A 23,257-nucleotide genomic window follows, 5' to 3' on the forward strand; every position below is an offset into this window, starting at 1 on the left:
TTTCCCATCAATATCTAATCGATCGAGCGGGAAACATGGACAAACCACACAAAAGTTTCTCTTCTAATTGATTTACATTTATTACATGGGCAATTAAGAAAGAAAGCATCGATTTTCTTCAAGAATATTAATTAAACTGGGTGTTTGAAACTTGGTTTGGCGAGATTTTGTTATTAAATCAGGTGATATTCATCATCTGCATGTTTTCCATTGAAATCAGATCTTAAAAGTATACATATTTTTTTTAATAAAGAAAAAGGAATAGGGAGGGTATGGGAACCTTGTTTCTGAACCAGATTAAGAAGCAGGCATCTTCTTTTCTGCAAGAGAAGTACAAATCTGCTAGACTGGTCTTGACTGATGTCACCGACGCACAGCTGTAAGCTAGTGATGCATGGATGATCTTTTGCATTTGCATTTTTATTTTTAATATTAATGTTAGTCATATATAACATTCCACGAATGTGTGTTCTCATTGTTTTACTAAATCAAGGTTGGCGGAGGAAGCCACAAATACTTATGCATGTGGTCCCGATGCCAAAACAATGACCAGAATAGCCGAGGCATCCTTTGATATTGATGATTATTGGAGGATAGTTGATGTTCTTCACATGAGGTATTAATTCATTTTTCAGGAAATGATTTGAATTCAAGCACCCAAAAATAAAATGTTGTTCTGGTTTATAGATATGGATTTTTTCATTAACTTTGGTTTCTTGTTCTGTGAGTTTTTTCTTTTTTTCTGTTTTTTTTGGGGGGGGGGGGGTAGTTCTATTTAATTAGCTTATGAGGTATGTAGTTCTGCCTAGGTGTGGATAAACATCAACATGGTATTTATGATTTTTTTCTAAAAATCAAAAATCAAAGCAAAAGCTAATCGATTGTGGGTTGTTTTCGATTAGTGAGCCGAATGGACCAATTCATAGCTTTAGTACTTATGCCCGCAGTTTTCTCGTTGTTTTTCTTTTCTGTTCTTTTCTTTCCTTTTCTTTTCTTTTCTAGGGTGCAGGGCAATTTGAACCTAATTAATCAGCTATACAACCGAAGTTATTTGTTCTAGTCCCAATTCCTTCATAGGACTAGAACCCAAAATTTTTAGCATGAATGTCTCAGAATGACACCTTTGATTTTCATTTTTATTAGATAAAATATTCTTGTTCTTCAGATAATAAATAAAATAAAATTAAAATGCAGATTGCATGGCATTGACTGGAAGCAGTGGAGGCAATCCTACAAATCTTTGGTTTTGCTTGAATTCTTACTAACTCATGGCCCAGAAAATTTTGCTGAGGAATTTACATGTCACGCCCTTATCATTCGAGAGCTTGGAACATTTCAACACATAGATGAGAAAGGGTAAGTTTTAGGCACTCAACCCTGTATCTTTGTTTAAAATGTTTCAGCACACTAAAATTTAAGTCATTAGATGTTTGATTTTGACAAACCTCTTGTGCAAAAATTAGTTGGACTTGAAAGCATGAAAAAAGTGTGTATATATATTTACTTTGAAAAAATATATATGTTTGTGCATGCAAGAAGAATTCTAGTAGACATAATTTAAAATATGAACTTCTACACATCATTTGAAACTTGAAAAATATAGCATAAAATAAAATAAAATAGGAAGAATTCATTCTTTTATTTGGTTCCTAAAGAAAATGAGAGAGAAAAATAATTATATGATGTTAGTGGACAATATTTTTGTTGTGCATTTACCTTTAATATTTCTTAATTTGTTATCAGATTTGAATACATTTTTATTATAGAAGAGACAATTCGATTCCCTTTTATTTTCTTTAATTTGTTGCGCACTCTCACAAATTATTGTTCCTAACGGAGCCTTAAGTTTAGAGGAGTTTTGATATTGTATTAGAAGAATCAAAGTAGAATATTATTAGACTATTAGATGAAGAATTATGAGCAAGTTTTATTGTCTAATTGTTGCTCTCTCTCTCTCCCTCTCTCTTACACGCACATAGATGTTATATGTTCTTCTTGAATATTTATTCTCTCTCTTTTTTTTGGGGGGCCATATTTCAGCTTCAACTGGGGAGCTAGCATGCAAAAGAAATCAGAGAGGGTGCTAAAACTTCTAGCAGGAGGAGAAACTCTCAGAAATGCACGTCTCAAATCTCTCAAAATAACAAAAGAAATAGAAGGATTTGGGAACTTAATAGTTTCACCTTCTTCCTCATCCTCTGAAAAATCAAAAACTTTGCATTTTGGATCTGGACCATATTCCCCCTCTAGCTCTACCTATAACGAAGTGGATGAACGTGTAAAGCATCCACCCACAAAGACCAATTCACAAGAAGAATCACACATTTGGAATTGTACTCCAGTTCAAGAATCAAATTCTTTACTGCATGATCATGAACATGATGAAGAAGAAGAAGAAGAAGAAGAAGAAGAAGATTATGATGAAGAAGAAGAAAAGAAAGCAAGTGGACTGATGGATGGAATTCGCTCCAAGATTAATCATGAAAAAGTCACTTTCAGAAGTTTGTCTGATGTCGGAAAGGTGATGAAGAAAAAATTTGATCGCCAATTTTCCATTGGATATTGATAGGTTAGTCTGAAATATATATATATAGTTTGGAAAAATATTTTGGGTGGGTAGGATAATTATTACCTTGTATAAATAATTAAGTACAACCATACAACAATGTGATAATGTGTAAATAACTTTTGTGCTTGAACTAGGATGTACGCAATACAAACTCAAAGAGATAAGGTACTACTTACGTGCCCATGCATGCATAGTGTGTGTTCATGCATCGTTTGTGGAACCTAACTTTCAGTTCAACCAATCATTTATAGATCAGAGAAATAGAGATGAATAATGATAGTACACACAACCTAAACGCAAATTTGTGGAATGTATTTGGTCAAATATTTCCCATCAATATCTAATCGATCAAGCGGGAAACATGGACAAACCACACAAAAGTTTCTCTTCTAATTAATTTACATCAATCCCAAGGGAAATTGAGAAAGAAAGCATCGATTTTCTTCAAGAAGATTAATTAAACTGGGTGTTTGAAACTTGGTTTGGCGAGATTTTGTTATTAAATCAGGTGATATTCATCATCTACATGTTTTCCGTTGAAATTAGATCTTAAAAGTATACATTAGTTTTTTCAATAAAGAAAAAGGAATAGGGAGGGTATGGGAACCTTGTTTCTGAACCAGATTAAGAAGCAGGCATCTTCTTTTCTGCAAGAGAAGTACAAATCTGCTAGGCTGGTATTGACTGATGTCACCGACGCACAGCTGTAAGCTAGTGATGCATGGATGATCTTTTGCATTTGCATTTTTATTTTTAATATTAATGTTAGTCGTATATAACACTCCACGGATGTGTGTTCTCATTGTTTTACTAAATCAAGGTTGGCGGAGGAAGCCACAAATACTAATGCATGTGGTCCCGATGCCAGAACAATGACCAGAATAGCTGAGGCATCCTTTGATATTGATGATTATTGGAGGATAGTTGATGTTCTTCACATGAGGTATTAATTCATTTTTAGGAAATGATTTGAATTCAAGCACCCTAAAATAAAATGTTGTTGGGGTTTATAGATATGGATTTTTTCATTAACTTTGGTTTCTTGTTCTGTGAGTTTTTTCTTTTTTTCTGTTTGTTTTTTTTTTTTGCCGGGGGGGGGGGGGGGGGGGGGGGGTTCTATTTAATTAGCTTATGAAGTCTATAGTTCTACCTAGGTGAGGATAAACATCAACATGGTATTTATGATTTTTGTCTAAAAATCAAAAATCAAAGCGAAAGCTAATCGATAGTGGGTTGTTTTCGATTTAGTGAGCCGAATGGACCAATTCATAGCTTTAGTACTTCTGCCCGCAGTTTTCTCGTTGTTTTTCTTTTCTTTTCTTTTCTAGGGTACAGGGCAATTTGAACCTAATTAATCAGCTATACAACCGAAGTTATTTGTTCTAGTCCCAATTCCTTCATAGGACTAGAACCCAAAATTTTTAACATGAATGTCTCAGAATGGCACCTTTGATTTTCATTTTTATTAGATAAAATATTCTTGTTCTTCAGATAATAAATAAAATAAAATTAAAATGCAGATTGCATGGCATTGACTGGAAGCAGTGGAGGCAATCCTACAAATCTTTGGTTTTGCTTGAATTCTTACTAACTCATGGCCCAGAAAATTTTGCTAAGGAATTTACATGTCATGTCCTTATCATTCGAGAGCTTGGAACATTTCAACACATAGATGAGAAAGGGTAAGTTTTAGGCGCTCAACCCTGTATCTTTGTTTAAAATGTTTCAGCACACTAAAATTTAAGTCATTAGATGTTTGATTTGACAAACCTCTTGTGCAAAAATTAGTTGGACTTGAAAGCATGAAAAAAGTTTGTGTGTATATATTTACTTTGAAAAACTTTATATGTTTGTGCATGCAAGAAGAATTCTAGTAGACATAATTTAAAATATGAACTTCTACACTTCATTTGAACCTTGAAAAATAAAGCATTAAAAAAAGTAGGAAGAATTCATTCTTTTATTTGGTTCCTAAGGAATATGAGAGAAAAAAAATAATATGATGTTAGTGGACAATATTTTTGTTGTGCATTTACCTTTAATATTTCTTAATTTGTTATTAGATTTGAATACATTTTTATTATAGAAGAGAAAACTTCATTCCCTTTTATTTTCTTTAATTTGTTGCGCACTCTCACAAATTATTGTTCCAAATGGAGCCTTAAGTTTAGAGAAGTTTTGATATTGTATTAAAAGAATCAAAGTAGAATATTATTAGACTATTAGATGAAGAATTATGAGCAGGTTTTATTGTCTAATTGTTGCTCTCTCTCTCTCTCTCTCTCTCTCTCTCTCTCTCTCTCTCTCTCTCTCTCTCTCTCTCTCTCTCTCATACACGCACATAGATGTTATATGTTCTTCTTGAATATTTATTTTCTCTCTTTTTTTTTGGGGCCCATATTTCAGCTTCAACTGGGGAGCTAGCATGCAAAAGAAATCAGAGAGGGTGCTAAAACTTCTAGTAGGAGGAGAAACTCTCAGAAATGCACGTCTCAATTCTCTCAAAATAACAAAAGAAATAGAAGGATTTGGGAACTTAATAGTTTCACCTTCTTCCTCATCCTCTAAAAAATCAAAAACTTTGCATTTTGGATCTGGACCATATTCCCCCTCTAGCTCTACCTATAACGAAGTGGATGAATGTGTAAAGCATCCACCCACAAAGACCAATTCACAAGAAGAATCACACATTTGGAATTGTACTCCAATTCAAGGATCAAATTCTTTACTAGATGATCATGAACATGATGATGAAGAAAAAGAAGAAGAAGAAGAAGAAGAAGAAGAAGATTATGATGAAGAAGAAGAAAAGAAAGCAAGTGGACTGATGGATGGAATTCGCTCCAAGATTAATCATGAAAAAGTCACTTTCAGAAGTTTGTCTGATGTCGGAAAGGTGATGAAGAAAAAATTTGATCGCCAATTTTCCATTGGATATTGATAGGTTAATGTGAAATATATATATGGTTTGGAAAAATATTTTGGTGGGTCAGATAATTATTACCTTGTATAAATAATTAAGTACAACCATACAACAATGTGATAATGTGTAAATAACTTTTGTGCTTGAACTAGGATGTACGCAATACAAACTCAAAGAGAGATGGTACCACTTACGTACCCATGCATGCATAGTGTGTGTTCATGCATCATTTGTGGAACCTAACTTTCAGTTCAACCAATCATTTACAGATCAGTTAAATAGAGATGAATAATGATAGTACACACAACCTAAACACAAATTTGTGGAATGTATTTGGTCAAATATTTCCCATCAATATCTTATCGATCGAGCAGGAAACATGGACAAACCACACAAAAGTTTCTCTTCTAATTAATTTACATCGATCCCACACGAAATTAAGAAAGAAAGCATCAATTTTCTTCAAGAAGATTAATTAAACTAGGTGTTTGAAATCGGGTTTGGCGAGATTTCGTTATTGTACATAATTAAATCAGGCGATATTCATCATCTACATGTTTTCCATTGAAATTAGATCTTAAAGGTATACATTAGTTTTTTCAATAAATAAAAAGGAATAGGGAGGGTATGGGAACCTTGTTTCTGAACCAAATTAAGAAGCAGGCATCTTCTTTTCTGCAAGAGAAGTATAAATTTGCTAGGCTGGTCTTGACTGATGTCACTGATGCACAACTGTAAGCTAGTGATGCATGGATGATCTTTTGCATTTGCATTTTTATTTTTAATATTAATGTTAGTCGTATATAACACTCCACGGATGTGTGTTCTCATTGTTTTACTAAATCAAGGTTGGCGGAGGAAGCCACAAATACTGAATCATGTGGTCCCGATGCCAAAACAATGACCAGAATAGCCGATGCATCCTTTGATATTGATGATTGTTGGAGGATAGTTGATGTTCTTCACATGAGGTATCAATTCATTTTCAGGAAATGATTTGAATTCAAGCACCCAAAAATAAAATGCAGTTGGGGTTTATGGATATGGATTTTTTCATTAACTTTGGTTTCTTGTTTTGTGGGTTTTTTCTTTTTTTCTATTTGTTTTTTTTGGGGGGGGGGGGGTTCTATTTAATTAGCTTATGAAGTCTGTAATTCTGCCTAGGTGTAGATAAACATCAACATGGTATTTATGATTTTTGTCTAAAAATCAAAAATCAAAGCGAAAGCTAATCGATAGTGGGTTGTTTTCGATTTAGTGAGCCGAATGGACCAATTCACAGCTTTAGTACTTCTGCCCGCAGTTTTCTCGTTGTTTTTCTTTTCTTTTCTTTTCTTTTCTTTTCTTTTCTAGGGTGCAGGGCAATTTGAACCTAATTAATCGGCTATACAACAGAAGTTATTCGTTCTAGTCCCAATTCCTTCATAGGACTAGAACCCAAAATTTTTAACATGAATGTCTCAAAATGACACCTTTTGATTTTCATTTTATTAGATAAAATATTCTTATTCTTTTGATAATAAATAAAATAAAATTGAAATGCAGATTGCATGGCATTGATTGGAAGCAGTGGTGGCAATCCTACAAATCTTTGGTTTTGCTTGAATTCTTACTAACTCATGGCCCAGAAAATTTTGCTGAGGAATTTACATGTCACGCCCTTATCATTCGAGAGCTTGGAACATTTCAACACATAGATGAGAAAGGATAAGTTTTAGGTATTCAACCCTGTATCTTTATTTAAAATGTTTCAGCACACTAAAATTTAAGTCATTAGATATTTGATTTTGACAAACCTCTTGTGCAAAAATTAGTTGGACTTGAAAGCATGAAAAAAGTGTGTGTATATATATTTACTTTGAAAAAATATATATGTTTGTGCATGCAAGAAGAATTCTAGTTGACATAATTTAAAATATGAACTTCTACACTTCATTTGAAACTTGAAAAATATAGCATAAAATAAAATAAAATAGGAAGAACTCATTCTTTTATTTGGTTCCTAAAGAAAATGAGAGAAAAAAATAATAATATGATGTTAGTGGACAATATTTTTGTTGTGCATTTACCTTTAATATTTCTTAATTTGTTATCAGATTTGAATACATTTTTATTATAGAAGAGACAATTCGATTCCCTTTTATTTTCTTTAATTTGTTGCGCACTCTCACAAATTATTGTTCCTAACGGAGCCTTAAGTTTAGAGGAGTTTTGATATTGTATTAAAAGAATCAAAGTAGAATATTATTAGACTATTAGATGAAGAATTATGAGCAGGTTTTATTGTCTAATTGTTGCTCTCTCTCTCTCTCACTCTCTCTCTCTCTCTCTCATACACGCACATAGATGTTATATGTTCTTCGAGAATATTTATTCTCTCTCTTTTTTTGGGGGGCCATATTTCAGCTTCAACTGGGGAGCTAGCATGCAAAAAAATCAGAGAGGGTGCTAAAACTTCTAGCAGAAGGAGAAACTCTCAGAAATGCACGTCTCAAATCTCTCAAAATAACAAAAGAAATAGAAGGATTTGGGAACTTAATAGTTTCACCTTCTTCCTCATCCTCTAAAAAATCAAAAACTTTGCCTTTTGGATCTGGACCATATTCCCCCTCTAGCTCTACCTATAACGAAGTGGATGAACATGTAAAGCAACCACCCACAAAGACCAATTCACAAGAAGAATCACACATTTGGAATTGTCCTCCAGTTCAAGAATCAAATTCTTTACTAGATGATCATGAACATGATGAAGAAGAAGAAGAAGAAGAAGATTATGATGAAGAAGAAGAAAAGAAAGCAAGTGGACTGATGGATGGAATTCGCTCCAAGATTAATCATGAAAAAGTCACTTTTAGAAGTTTGTCTGATGTCGGAAAGGTGATGAAGAAAAAATTTGATCGCCAATTTTCCATTGGATATTGATATGTTAGTGTGAAATATATATATAGTTTGGAAAAATATTTTGGGTGGGTCAGATAATTATTACCTTGTATAAATAATTAAGTACAACCATACAACAATGTGATAATGTGTAAATAACTTAGTTGTAAGAAAAAATTGTTTTGTTTTTATTTCATTGACACATTTGCGTGTATACATCAAAGGCCAACTTGGAACATTATGTAGACACTCCAATTTTTATGGGCTGGTACAACATAATTTGAATAAATTTCCATTAAAATGGAAAAATATGAGAGAGAAAAAAAAGAGAAAACAGGTAAATACATGGAAAAAAATGAAAAAAAAATTAAATGCATTAAAAAAATTTTAAAAAAAGAAGAAGAAAATGAAGCAAAGTGAGTCAGCATCTTCAACTTTAAACATGCAAGTACAAAAGGAAAAAAATTGAAATCAAACATGTGGGAATTTGCATAAGCTAGTAACATGTGGCAGATGCCTTGGCTCGATAAGGTGCTATGGGGGGGAATAGTTTGTTTACAAATAGTAGTCAACTCCCTAGAGTTAGCAATGGTTTGTATAAATTGGAGAAGATGGGTACGGCTTATATGAGGTATGTTTAGCTGATTTCTTTTTGGTTTTAGCTTATGTTTTATGTTGTTTATCTTTTATTTTGTTTTGTTGCGTGAGGTTTGTTTTGTAGGTCCTGTTTTGTTTTGTTTTGTTTCAACTTGTAGCCTAGTTTTTGGTTGGATGTTGGTGTTATTCTTTGGGAGGTTTTTAACGTGGTCTTTTGTTCTCTCCCATTGATTGTCTTGTAACCACGGTATTCCTCCACCAAAAATGAGGGGTTATCAATAAATAAATGGAGGTGCCGCCCTTCTTTAAAAAAAAAAAGGCTTGTAACATGTGGGTGAAATAATAGTGGCGATTCCTCATCCTGCAGACATGATACAACACGTCATCGGCCAAACATAACCTTATAGTGGACATAGCTTTCGCTTCCAACTCCTTCCAACTTGTGTCGTCCATGCCTTGCAGCTTCTTTTCGTGTAGTTCCTTCACCATACCTTGCCACTAGCAAGTCCGTCACCCTTCAAAGCCCAAAATTTCTCATTGTATCAAATTCACCAACATCAAACCTCGCAGAAGAAATCTCACCCATTGCGAACCAATAGTTCTGATACCATTTATTGTAGCAATTGAGGCTCTGATACCAATTGTTGTAGCAATTGGCACTCTTGATACCTATTGTTGGTGTGAGTGCGCAGCGAAAAGTCTCATACAAACTCGAAACAATCACGAAACATGCAATGCAAACACTCAATGATGAACAATACAAAACAAGAAATCACTCACAAAGAGAATCAATGAAAGCAATAATCAAAGACACAATATTTACGTGGTTCGACAATGTGCCTATGTCAACGGAAGCAGCGAATGAATTTTCACTATCACAATGTGAAGCTTACATCAAGCTTATCAAACTATGGTTACAAAATATGATTAAATACTAACCTTATATGTATAAAAGTCTTAACCTACATTTAAAACACTTCTGTAGCAATTCCCAAAGGAAAATCCTCCAAAAACTCCCAATCTACTAATCTCCCGTTCAAAATTCGAGATCTATGCCGAACAAAATCGTCGACGGTTTGAAGCCAAGAGCATTCCTTTTGTAGGTTGTCAGAAATTGTTGACAATTATCCTTTGATGTTGAAACCGTCGCCCAAACCAGCAACGGTTTCTTCTTGTAAACTTCTCCCTCATTCTTTACTCCACGATGCTTTTCTGGTGCATGTGTTCCACTCAAATAATGAACCACAAACCCAACAACATTTTTGAAAACAATCACTCGTCAAGTGGCTTGAGGGTGTAAAAATGAGTTTTCTAAAAATTAAACTTGATATTAACCTTTGTTTTTATAGAGTTTTCATTGAAAAATCAAAGTTTTTAACGTTTTTCAACAAAACATCTTAATAATTAGGTTGTCTATTGTGATAGACTTGGCCATTACTTTAAAAAACTATGTATTCTCCTTTCTTTTCCTTCTCTCTTTACTTTGTCTTTGTGTGAATCCTTGAGGGTCTTTGAAAATGTATAAAAGGAGTACAGTTTCCATGGGGCAAAGGCCTTTGTATAAACTCTATAAAAACCTTTTCAAAAGGGGTTAAAGGCCATAAATTTATTTGGTAAAAAACCTAATTAGAAAAGAAAATTTTTAATAGTCGGTTGACCGACCCTCTACAACCGATTAACTGGAATAAGTTGCAAGTGAATTTTTTCCTCAATTTCAACATTTTTCTCAAAATTTGGACTTCGATGGAGTAGTTCATCATAATGAACCCTCTAGCTTCTGCTAGGAGTGTTGAACTAGTTATGGCAGAAAATTGGTTGTAGGAGATTGAGAAATTCCTGACAGTATTTCATTGCACTGATGAACAGAAAGTGTTGTATGCCATATTTAAGTTGACCGGGGAGGCAGAACGATGGTGGACAATAGTAAAGCTCCTAGAGGAGCAAAGACTAGCACTTGCAACGATGACTTGGGGACGTTTTTGAGAGATTTTTTATGACCTCTATATCCTCGCCTCCGTCAAAGATGTGAAAATGGAGTTGTTCCTGAATCTGACTCAAGGACAACTAATAGTTCCACAGTACGCTACAAAATTCATGGAGCTGTCACGATTTGCTCCCTTTATGATACCAGATGAGTACCAGAAGGCATAGAAATTTAAGAGGGGATTAAGGCAGGATCTATATGAGTAGGTGGCATTATTGCAGATACGAAATTTCGCTGAATTGATGGATAAAGCCACCTTGGTCCAAGTTGATCGACAGAGGGGTACCAGGGGTTAGAGTCAGTAAAAAAAGCCTATGCCTCTTGGATTCCAAGTTAGCACTAATCAAGGGCAGTAAAGGAGAGTCGGTGGGGACCAGAGACAGATGGTGGGACACCAAGCCCCTCAAGCTAACCTAGCACCCCCTATTTGCCCAAGGTGCAGCAGAAGACATTGGGGTAAGTGTCGAGCCAAGGCGATTATTTGCTATCGGTGTGGTGGGACGAGACATATTATTCGAGACTGCCACATGCCGATGAACCAGACGCCCATTCCAAATCTCTAACGGGGGAACAATCCAACACCCTGAGGTCAGCAGAGGAATACTGCCCCAGCGCTGGTATATGCTTTGACTTTGGGAGATGCAGAGGCAGCTAGCAACATGGTGACAGGTATCGTCTATATTTTGTCATATAAAGTTGTGGTTTTATTTGATTCAAGGGCAACCCATTCATTTGTGGCCCTAGATTTTGTTAAGTTATATGAAATAGAAGCCCAGCCACTGGATTTCAGTCTAGCTGTAGCTACACTGACGAGGACCATAGCAGTGTGTTGGAGGATACTTAGACGGGTCCCGATTAAAATTCAGGGGAAGATGCTGCCTATTGATTTGGTGGTCCTAGATATGCATGGGTTCAACATGATTCTGGGAATGGACTGGTTAGCTGCCTATTATGCCAATATCGACTGCCATAAGAAAGAGATAGTCTTCAAACCTCCAGGGGAACAGGAGTACCAATATGTGGGATGCGTTTGCACTCCTCACCACAAATGTTATTTGCAGTACAGACCAAGAGATTGCCTTTGGAGGGATGTCAGGGATATCTGGCTTATGTGAAAGAGGTACCAAAAGGGGAAATAAAGCTGGAGGATATCCCAATAGTGAAGGATTTTCCTGACGTATTTCCAGAAATATGGTGGGATTGCCTCCTTATTAAGAAGTTGAGTTTGTGATTGATTTACTTTCGGGGATGACACCGATTTCTAGAGCTCCGTATAGAATGGCTCAGGTAGAGTTAAAGGAATTGAAAGAGCAGTTGCAAGATTTGGTAAACAGAGGATTTATCAGGCCCAACGTGTCACCTTAGGAAGGGCCAGTGTCATTTGTGAGGAAGAAGGATGGGTCGATGAGAATGTGCATTAACTACAGAGAAATTAATAAAGTGACTATCAAGAATAAATACCTACTTCCACATCGATGATTTGTTTGACCAGCTACAGGGGACACAGACTTTCTCGAAGATAGATCTATGGTCTAGGTACCATCAGGTGAAGGTCAGGGTGGAGGATATTTTGAAGGCGGCGTTCAGGACTCGATATGCCCATTATGAATTTCTGATTATGCCGTTTGGATTAAAAAATGCTCCTACAATGTTTATGGATCTGATGAATAAGGTCTTCCACCAGTATTTGGATCAGTTCGTAGTGGTGTTTATCGACGATATACTGGTGTATTCAAAGAGCCCTAAGGAGCACGAAGAATATCTAAGGATAGTGCTTCTAGTGTTGAGAGAAAGAAAATTGTATACGAAATTTAAAAAGTGTGAGTTCTGGATGAAGCAGGTTACCTTCCTTGGACACGTGGTATCCAGGGGTGGTATTTTCGTAGATCCGAGCAAGATTGAGGCGGTGGTAGACTAGGTATGACCAAAACATGTGCAGGAGATCATAAGCTTCTTGGGATTGATTAGGTACTACCGCAGGTTTGTTGAGAGTTTTTCTAAACTGTAAGGTCCACTAACTAGATTGACCAAAAAAGGTGTGAAGTTTGAATGGTCATATGAATGCGAACATATTTTTTAGGAGTTGAAGCAGCGACCCATCACTGCACCGATTTTGACGATTCCTTCAGGAGAAGAGGATTTTGTAATTTACAGTGATGCGTCACATAAAGGGCTTGAATGTGTTCTCATGCAGTACGGGAAAGTTGTAGCGTATGTCTCTTGACAGCTGAAAGAATATGAGAAGAATTAGCCTACCCATGATCTGGAATTAGTTGCGGTGGTCTACGCGTTGAAAACTTTGAGACACTATCTATGTGGGGGTAGGTGTGAGATTTTCACTGATTATAAGAGTTTGAAATACTTCTTCACATAAAAATAATTAAACATGAGGCAGAGGAGATGGCTGGAGCTGATAAAAGATTACGACTACACAATCAGTTACCACCTGGGAAAGGCTAATATAGTAGTTGATGCCTTGAGCCGGAAATCAATAGGAGCGGTAATGTCAGCTGGGATGATTTAGCATCCGATTCAGATGGATTTATAAAGACTTAGGGTGGAACTCGTAGAGGGCGATCACCAGGAATTTATTGCCAATGTGGTATTACAGCTGACCCTATAAGAAAGAATTAAACCTGCTCAGCTGAAAAACGCGGAATTAATGAAAATTATTGATAAAGTATAGGATCGTCAAGAGATAAAATTTAGTATCTTAGATGATGGGGCTTTGAGACTCTGTACCAGACTTTGTGAACTATCTGATGCTGAAATTAAGAAAGTTATTCTAGAAGAAGTGCACCGATCCCTGTCTATAGTACACCCTGGTAGCACTAAAATGTACAGGGATCTTTGGGAATCTTTTTGGTGGAGCAATATGAAAAAGAGATCACTGAGTTTGTGAATCAGTGTTTGACGTGCCAACAGGTGAAAGGTGAGCATCAAAGACCAGCAGGATCATTGCAGCCACTTCATATTCCTGAATGGAAGTGGGAGCACATTACGATGGATTATGTCACAGTGTTACCACCGGCACTACATAGATAGGACGCCATTTGGGTAGTCCTAGATCAACTAACGAAGACTGCTCACTTCCTACCTATCAAGGTTAACTACTCCATAAGTAGACTAGCAGAGTTGTAAATTCAAGAGATAGTTAGACTGCATGGCGTGCCAGTGTCCACAGTATTGGACCGAGACCTACGGTTCACATCTCGTTTCTGGAAGAATTTGTAAGGAGCTAGAGGTTCTCAATTGTCGTTCAGCACAGCATTTCTTCCTCAGATAGATGGGCAGACGGAGAGGACAATGCAGATACTGAAGGATATGCAATGAGCATGTGTGCTGGACTTTGGGGGTAGTTGGATCCAGTTTATACTACTGGTCAAGTTTGCTTATAATAACAGCTATCAGACCAGCATTGGGATGGCACCATATGAGGCATTATATGGAAGGAGGTGTTGATCCCCATTGTATTGGAAAAATATTGGGGAAAGATAGATTTTTAGGCCAGAGCTGATACAGTAAACTCATGATAAATTCAGATTCATCAGATAGGATTATAACAGCACAGAGTCGGCAGAAAAGCTGTGTATACACTCGCCGACGATAGTTAGAGTTTTACGCAGGGGATCATGTATTTTTTAAGATTGCACCAATGAAAGGGGTTATGAGATTTAGGAAGAAGGGAAACTTGAGCCCTAGGTTCATTGGACCATTCAAGATTCTTGGGAGTGTGGGTCCAGTGGCCTAGAGGTTGGCATTACCACCGATGTTGTCCAGAATCCATGACGTATTTCACATTTCCATGTTGAGGAAATACGTTCAAGATCCCTCCGATGTGATCAGTTATGAGGCACTGAAGCTTAGGGATACATTGACATATGAAGAAGTATGAGTGCATATTTTGGATCGGAAAGAACAGGAATTACGAACAAAGAAGATTCCACTGGTAAAAGTTTTATAGTACAATTATGCAGTTAAGGAAGTTTCGTGGGAATTAGAGGAACAGATGCGCCAGAGATATCCACATCTATTCAGTGGAGCTCAGTGCTAAGCTAGTAAGTAAAATTAAATAACAAGGAGTGTATTTTTATTTGTATAGTGTAGTATAAGATAGAGAGCGTTTTTTCGTTTTAGGATATGAACAGCTTTGGGAGAATTTTCTTTGAATGTTGGTAATCTCTCAGGACCGTAAATGTAATCACGGTATTACTCCGTCATAAGTGAGCGTAATTAATAAAAAAGGGGTGTTTTTTTTAAGGATGGAATGGTTATAAATAGCAAATTTTAAGGCCAAAATTTTTATAAGGAAGGGAGAATGTAGAGACTAAAAAAATTAATTCATGAAAATAATGAAGGAAAAAGGGAAGAGAGGAAGAAAAGAAGGAAAAATGATATTTAAAAGGGGCACATAGCAGGGACTCGTCGATGAGTGCCTTGCACTCGTCAACAAGGAGATACCGAGAGCAGGAATTTCAGACTATTCAGGGTTTGTCAACAAACCTGTAGACACCCTATTTTTGCCTAAGGCCTAATACATTATTATTATTATTATTATTATTATTATTATTATTATTATTATTATTATTATTATTATTATTATTATTATTATTATTGTATATATTATTAGTATTGTTACTTCTTTATTATTATTATTATTATTATTATTAATATCGTATATATTATTAGTATTGTTACTTTATTATTATTATTATTTTATTATTATTGTTATTTATATTATTTTTATTATTATTTTTATTATTATTTTCCTACATTATTATTAGTGCTTTATTATTATTACTATTATTTTGCTATTATTATTATTATTAATTATTGCTTTAAATATTAGTATTATTACTTTATTTACTAATTATTATTATTTTTATTATCATTATTACTGTATCTATTATTACCATAAAAGTATAAAAAGAATAAAAAGAAAAAGGAAAAGAAAAGAGGGATTTTTAGGGTTGTGTTTTTATAAATAGGAGGCCAAAGCACACAACACGGAGGGGGGGGGGACGCAGAGAGCCAAGAGGGTGGAGAACCAAAAAAAAAAAAAAACCTTAGCTGATCTCTCTCTCTCTCTGATTCCGGTGGTGCCCCACAGCCAACCTCACTCAGCAGTCGCCTCCCCGCAAGCCTTCCAGTTCCAGCCATACACCCAGAGAGGACTCTTGCTCCCAACCTTACACCCGCACAAAACCATTCACTCCGGCAACAACCCAGCCATCTTCACGGCCGCCTGCAACGCCTCCAGCCACCACACCATTCCCAGATCCAATCCGGCAGTCCCCTGCGCCCTTGCAACCACAATCGAACCCAACCACCCATTTCCTGCTCCAGAACACCCGCGAGTCTCCACATCTGCAGCAACTCCGGGCATCCTAGCGGCTCTACCGCAACTCCTTTCTCTCAGCCACGAACCACCCTCTGCAACTCTCCACAGACCACTGTCATCTCCGACGAAGCCTCCACAGCCACATTAGCCACGACTCCAGCCACCGGTGGCCTCTCCTGCTGCACCGACCACCCCCACAGCAGCCAACCACCAGGAACCCGAGCAGCTCCATCATAGCCGCCCCCTACTACCAACCTGCTGCCATCCGTGAGCCATCTTCAGACCATGGCAGCCGAGCACCCAAAGCCAGAAGTTCCACCACCCCAATGCAACACCAGCACAGCCAAGGAGACCCAGCCGCCTGCTACCACCACAGCAACCCGAGACTCGCAGCAGCTGAAGCCCCAACTCTCCAGTCATCTTCTCCAGCCTCGGCGACACCCACTGTATATATACATATAGATATACATATTTTTTTATTTTGTTTAGAAGCTAATATTTAAGGGTAGGAGTCTGTGATATTTAGTTTTGTATATGGTTATTATTATTGCTATTATACATATTTATCAATATTATGTTCATGTTGTCTTCCTTATAGAATTTCTATTTTTATTATATATTATTATTAAAATGTTTATATATGGGTTCTAATATTTAAAGTTTGAGTTTTTCTGGTATATGTATGAGTTGTATTTCATATTGTATATTGTTGTTAAAGTTTATTTTTTTCTATTTTCCTCATTGTCATGTATTTATTATTGTTGTTGTAATACTTATTGATTATATATTCATTTTTTTATTCTTTCACCATGTTTGTTATTTACATAGCATTTAGGGTTTTTGATTATCATCATTTATGCATGTAATTATGTTATGATATTATTTAAGCGTGTTTAATATTTTTATTAGTTTCCATGTCTAGGGCTTAATTGTTTCCATATGGCTTGTGTACTAATTTTAGAATTGATTTGTCTCCGTATTGTATAGCTTGCACATTAATTGTAAGATTGGATTGTTTCCTAATTTCATTAGTTGTTTTCCATATTTATTATTGTGTATTTATTTGTTAATTTTCTAGTCGATTTGTCTCCATAATTTCAATTATTTCCATATTTATCATTTTGCACTTTAAACAATAGTTTTAGGATTGATTTGTCTCCATAATTGCATTAGTTGCTCCCATACTTATTATTGTATTTGGTATATTAATTTTAGGATTGATTTGTTTCCATATATAATATTGTATATTTACATATTAATTTTAGGACTTTATATGTTTCCACGTTATATATTTAGAGTTATTTTTATTGGTATTACGGTATTATTGTGATGTGTTGTTATTATTTTAGTATCTGTTATTATTAATATGATATATTATCATTACTATTATCATTATTACTTTTTTATTATTACTTTTTATTACATATTCTTAATATTTTTGCTTATTTGGTGTATTTATATTTTGTATTATGTTTTGCGGTATTTATTTTCATTATTTATTTTTGATTTTATCCCTATGATTTTAATGCTAGGATATAAGCTTTCGGACTTCACGTACCTTTAGTTCTGAGGGAATATATATAGTACATATATTTTTGTATTATTTATTTATTTATTTATTTATACTGCATATATATTTGTAAATCCACTAATAAAGGGGTAATTTGAAAGACTTATTAGAATCTGCTCTCCCTCACTCTCTCTGTAACACCTCAAACCCTTAAACCCGGGTCTGGTGCGTTATACCTGATAAAATTCTAATAATCCATAATCCATAATATACGTAGCGGAAAACATAAACATAATCTTCATATATAATACCTTAATACCGCAATACCAGAGTTTACTATTCCTATCTAGATTCCATATAATTCATCCATCACCTGCATTTCCATAAATCTTCATAACTCCCAAAACATTTCACTATTTTCACAACCATTCCTTACTCAACATCCTTAAAACATAACGACATAAAACATAAAACATATACTTCAACTTAATACAATCCCACGGTATATCAAAAATATACCCTTTCTCTTTTACAATCCTCAAAAGACTATAAACCCTCGAGCTCCCTAAGCCCGACCTCGAGGATGTCCTAAAAAAGAAATAATCATATTCGGGTGAGACACATCTTAGTAAGGGAAAAAAATATATATATTAAAACAGCATGTGACTAACATGAGGTATATAGATATCATTTTAAATACATTTGCAAGTCATTAACATAACACTGAAATCATTCTCTTAACCTAATCAATCACATGCAAAGATTTAACCCACGAGATTACCTAAGGACAAGGGTGATTATCCGTCCATACAAGTAGCACCCCTCTACTCTAATACTTAGACAACCTGAAGGTCACTACTAAAGCATACCAGGACACTCACCTTACTCAATAAGCCCTCAAGTGTTAAATTGATCTCGTACTCACATAGTTCAACCAAAGTTTACTAGCAAAGTCCCTAAGGATAGGGAAATCTACCCGCCTATACAAGTAGGTTCCCTCTACCCTAGTACGTTATGCAACTACTACTACATCTGAAGTTACTAGTGCACTCGCCTTACTCAGTAAACCCTCAGGTGAAGAGTACACCCCACCCAATCATAACATGTTCTACATACATAGATACTTCTAATATCATAATACATTATTCTTTCTGTCATTATTCAATCATACACATCTGTTCATGTTCATAGCTTAAACATTGTATTGCATTTCACTTTATGTAATCTTCAACATTACATCGTTCACATTTGTCATTTCATTCCTTTGTTATTTCATTCCTTTGTCATTTCATTGCATTTTCCTTTCTTTCATTCGTACTACAGCTGGTCTTTAGCCATCATCAATTAGTCTACAATTCCTTTTAGTTGTCATCAGTTAGTTTACATAGAAATGTGCTAAAATTTGCTAACATGGCTCTTTTCAATTGTCTTACATTTACATGGCTGCATTTAACATACACAAGCAACGTAGTCTGTCGAGCCCCAAACCCGCAGATGGGTCCCAGGTGTGATTAAGTCAACCTAACCTATCTCTGTATCAATTAAAACATACATAACACAATACAATAAGAGGGTCCGACCCCGTGGGGTACATGGATGCCCTACACATATACACATATACATCCATACTCATCAGTTACGCAGCACTAGAGTCTGTACAAAACTAGGATACACAACCCATACAATACTGAGGTATACAATCCCATAAATACCGTACATACTTCGGGTGTCTACAAAAACCATCAAGACAACTCGGTTACAAAATCTCATACCTAATCAGGAACTAACAGCAGCTAACGACACCCCCGCTTCTGATTTCTAGGATGCTAATTACGGCTACTTGATGGACCTAAAAACAATGTACGTACATTCGGGGTGAGACATCTCTCAGTAAGGAAGAAAGCAGGTTATATCAGTGTGTGGCATGCCAATGTTATTTTACGCAAAACATAACACTATACAATACGATACAGTTCGAAAACATTTCCATATAGTTCCATACAATTCCATACAGTTCCAGCATTTTCACAAATGCATTCCAGTACATACGATACCCAAAACATACGGTCAGTGTCGTCACACTAATACGCAACTATGCTATGAAACCCGAAGCTTCAAGCGATTACATTGCCAATACGATGCAGCTCACACTAATACGCAACTACTCCATGAGCTTGAAGTTTCACAGCGATTACATTGCCAACACGTAACTACTCCATGAAACCCAAAACTTCACAGTGATTACATTGTCATACAGTGTAGCTCACACCCCTCGATGACCAGTCAGGATACGTAGTGATATTTCACACCCTCGTATATAGAGTCGGATACTCTCGCCCACGGTTTTCACACTGGTACATGGCGCAGCGTACGGTAATTAGCCGCCACATAGCTGTTTCGGCGTACGATAATTAGCTGCCCCTAGCCGATTTCCCAAAACTGTAACCCGAAAAACCCGTATTTTTACCCAATAGATTTCCCCAAATAAGTTACCAAAACATACATACGATCATAGCCTACAAGCTTACCGATCATGATTTCGAAAATAAACTGATATAAACTGAATCCCCTTACCTTAACCTGAATTCCAACTACGAACTCTACGGTCCCTAAAACTACGAACCGAGACTCCAAAACCTACAAACCACAGTACTATAAATGCTTACAATTCGTACTACTACACATATTCTAAATCAGAAATGAAAATTGAGCTTTACCTCGATTTTTGCCCAAAACCCAAAAACGCTCAAAATGAGATTTCGATCTTCTAAAAACGTAGAGAATCCTTCCTTAATCCTCGCAGTAACGTTGGATTTACGATTAAGGTAACGAACGGCGAAGAAAACTAGAGAAAGCGAGTTCTTCAAGTTCTAGAGAGAGAAGAAGAGGATATTTTAAGTTTACTTAGCTTAGAAGTAATGGAAACTGATATTTAAAGCCCTTGACTTGGCCGCCCTCGTTGACGAATTGGTGTCCTCGTTGACAAGTCTGCCATTGCCTTCGTCAATGAAGCAGTGGCCTCGTCAACGAGCCTGAGTTCCCCGATTTCCTGAAATCTCTCGGCTTCCCCTCATCGACGAGCCTCTGAATTTCGTCGACGAGAACAGAAGGGACTTCGTCGACGAATCCTGCTCAATTTACCAATTTACCCTTCTGTTACATAATTGATTCTTATATCACGATTTGGGTTCTTACATAATCCATATCATATTTTATTCTCAATGATTTACTTACTTAGCCTGCCTCTCATACATTTAACATATATTTGCACAAAATTTACATTTACTCATGCTACACAATTTAACAGTAAAATTCATACATATTCCTATAAAATAGGCCAACCCACATTTAACATTTATAAGCTGAAAATACATTTCATTTCTTACGTAATTCCTTATAAAATTACTTTTCACCTTCTTCTATTTACTTTCACATATACATAGCTGTATAAGCAATCCTAGGCTCAGAAAACATAATTTTATATGGTTGGCATTTTATAATTCACACCAAAACATACATATAATGTAACATAATTTAATACCTTTAATTTCATAAAATTTTATTTAATATATAATTTCCCCTTACTTGACTTCCGAACTACGATGTTAGGATCCCCAAACTGATACCCACAGCGTTCGCTTGGACCCTAAACCAAAAATCCTATATTAATTAAAATAAATTCCAAATAACTCAAATCTTAAGAAAAACACTTATTTACTACTTCTTAGACTCCAAATAACAACATTCGTTAAGGAATTCCCAAAATAACCAACTTACACTGATTTTGGGATGTTTCCCAAACCTCTCAAACCAACCATAAGCTCCTACAGTCTGGTAGTGAACGATCTTACAAACCTCATGGTGGTTTCAGATTGTCAAATCGGGTCAAATCCGGCCCAAAATTGAAGAGAGAAAGTTGGGAAATCGTTTTAGAGAGAGAGAGAGAGAAGAGGGTTCGCAAATTTTCGTTGAAAATGAAAGAAAACTCTATTTATAGGCAGGGCTTCGTCGACGAGAAACATGGGTTCGTCGACGAGGCACTGTAGAGACTTCGTCGACGAGAAGATACATTCGTCGATGAAATCCAGAGTTTCAAAATTACTCTTTTGGGATTCCTTTGTCGACGAGGAACTGGAGTTCGTCGACGATCTCTAGAAGGACACTCATCGACGAAGAAAGGACATTCGTCAAGGAGGCCTGCTATTCTTCTAAAAATCCTTCATTTTTCCCTTATAACCCATTAATCCATTTATTTATTATATTTCCTAATTATTTTAAATTTTTGGGTCATTACACTCTCTCTCTCTCTCTCTCTCTCTCTCTCTCTCTCTCTCTCTCTCTAACTTTCGGCTCCTCACCCCTTCTCTCTTCATTTCTGGTCTGATTTTAGCCCGATTCAATGATCAAAAGCTACCACGAGGCTTGTGGGAAGAATCTCTACAAATTAATCAGAGTGGATTTTGGATCAAAAAGAATAGGATCTACGCACAAAGAAGATTCCACTTGTAAAAGTTTTATGGCGCAATCATGCAGTTAAGGAAGTTTCGTGGGAACTAGAGGAACAAATGCGTCAGAAATATCCACATCTATTCAGTGGAGCTCAGTGCTGAACTAGTAAGTAAAAGTAAATAACAAGGTATGTATTTTGATTTGTATAAGTGTAGGATAGATAATGTTTTTGGTTTTAGGATATGAACGGTTTTGGGAGAATTTTCTTTGAATGGTTGTAATCTCCTAGGACCGTAAATGTAACCATAGTATTCCTCCGCCATAAGTGAGGGTTGTAGAAACCCCAATTTTACCTAGGTCATTCTGAGAAGACCCAGCGTCATAAGAAGTCGACCTTGAATCCCGGAAATGGGAGGATCCGATTGAGTCCCATTTTTTTTCAAAAATAGAGTCTTGGTTATTCTTAATTTCAAATCATGATTGCTTTAAGAAATGAGTTCTGGTCATGTTAAAAATTTAATTCTAGGCTATTTTGAATAAAATTAAGTTTCGATCATTTTAAAAATTGAGTCTCGATAATTTTAAATTTTGATTCTCGGTTATTTCAAATTTGTGTCCCGGTTGTTTTTAATTGAGTTCTTTTCAAAATTAAGAAGATCGAATATTTTAATTGAGCCTCGAGATTCTAAACCGAGTCTTGGTATTTTTTAATTTTCTTAATTGAGACCTTTTGGTTTTTAAATTTGAGTCTCTTAATTTTTAAAAAATGAGTTTGTAAATTGAGTTTTTAAATTTTAAACTGAGCCTTTTAAATTTTGAAAATGAGGTCTTTCAATTAGGTATTTTATTGAATAGTTTTTTATTTTAACTTGAGTCTGGATCCTTTTATTTACGGGAATTTAAGTCTACTTTTTACTGGGTTTAGGGCGACCCAAATTTATTGGGCCAAAGGAAATTGCGAGCTGGACCGAATTAAAATGTACACGCTAAGGCGAAGGGGGGAG

General features: G+C 35.8%; 3 protein-coding genes across 3 annotated transcripts; all 3 read left to right on the plus strand.

Annotated features, from left to right (window-relative positions):
• Window positions 1-272: 272 nt before the first annotated feature.
• Window positions 273-2,566, plus strand: LOC131151263 (uncharacterized). Its single transcript, XM_058102517.1, has 5 exons — window positions 273-379; window positions 494-616; window positions 1,195-1,356; window positions 2,041-2,333; window positions 2,490-2,566. The coding sequence occupies exons 1-5, from the start codon at window positions 273-275 to the stop codon at window positions 2,564-2,566; spliced, it is 762 nt and encodes a 253-aa protein (XP_057958500.1).
• A 602-nt stretch (window positions 2,567-3,168) lies between these two features.
• On the plus strand, window positions 3,169-5,704 carry LOC131151264 (uncharacterized). The gene is made up of 5 exons (XM_058102518.1): window positions 3,169-3,275; window positions 3,390-3,512; window positions 4,090-4,251; window positions 4,976-5,213; window positions 5,645-5,704. The coding sequence occupies exons 1-5, from the start codon at window positions 3,169-3,171 to the stop codon at window positions 5,702-5,704; spliced, it is 690 nt and encodes a 229-aa protein (XP_057958501.1).
• Window positions 5,705-6,119: 415 nt separating this feature from the next.
• Window positions 6,120-12,184, plus strand: LOC131151265 (epsin-3-like). The gene is given in 6 exon segments (XM_058102519.1): window positions 6,120-6,226; window positions 6,341-6,463; window positions 7,038-7,198; window positions 7,898-7,924; window positions 7,927-8,135; window positions 12,020-12,184. Coding segments are annotated over 6 exon segments (792 nt in total).
• Window positions 12,185-23,257: the final 11,073 nt, after the last annotated feature.

Source organism: Malania oleifera, chromosome 3 (genome assembly GCF_029873635.1).
Source record: "Malania oleifera isolate guangnan ecotype guangnan chromosome 3, ASM2987363v1, whole genome shotgun sequence".
Taxonomy (NCBI): domain Eukaryota; kingdom Viridiplantae; phylum Streptophyta; class Magnoliopsida; order Santalales; family Ximeniaceae; genus Malania; species Malania oleifera.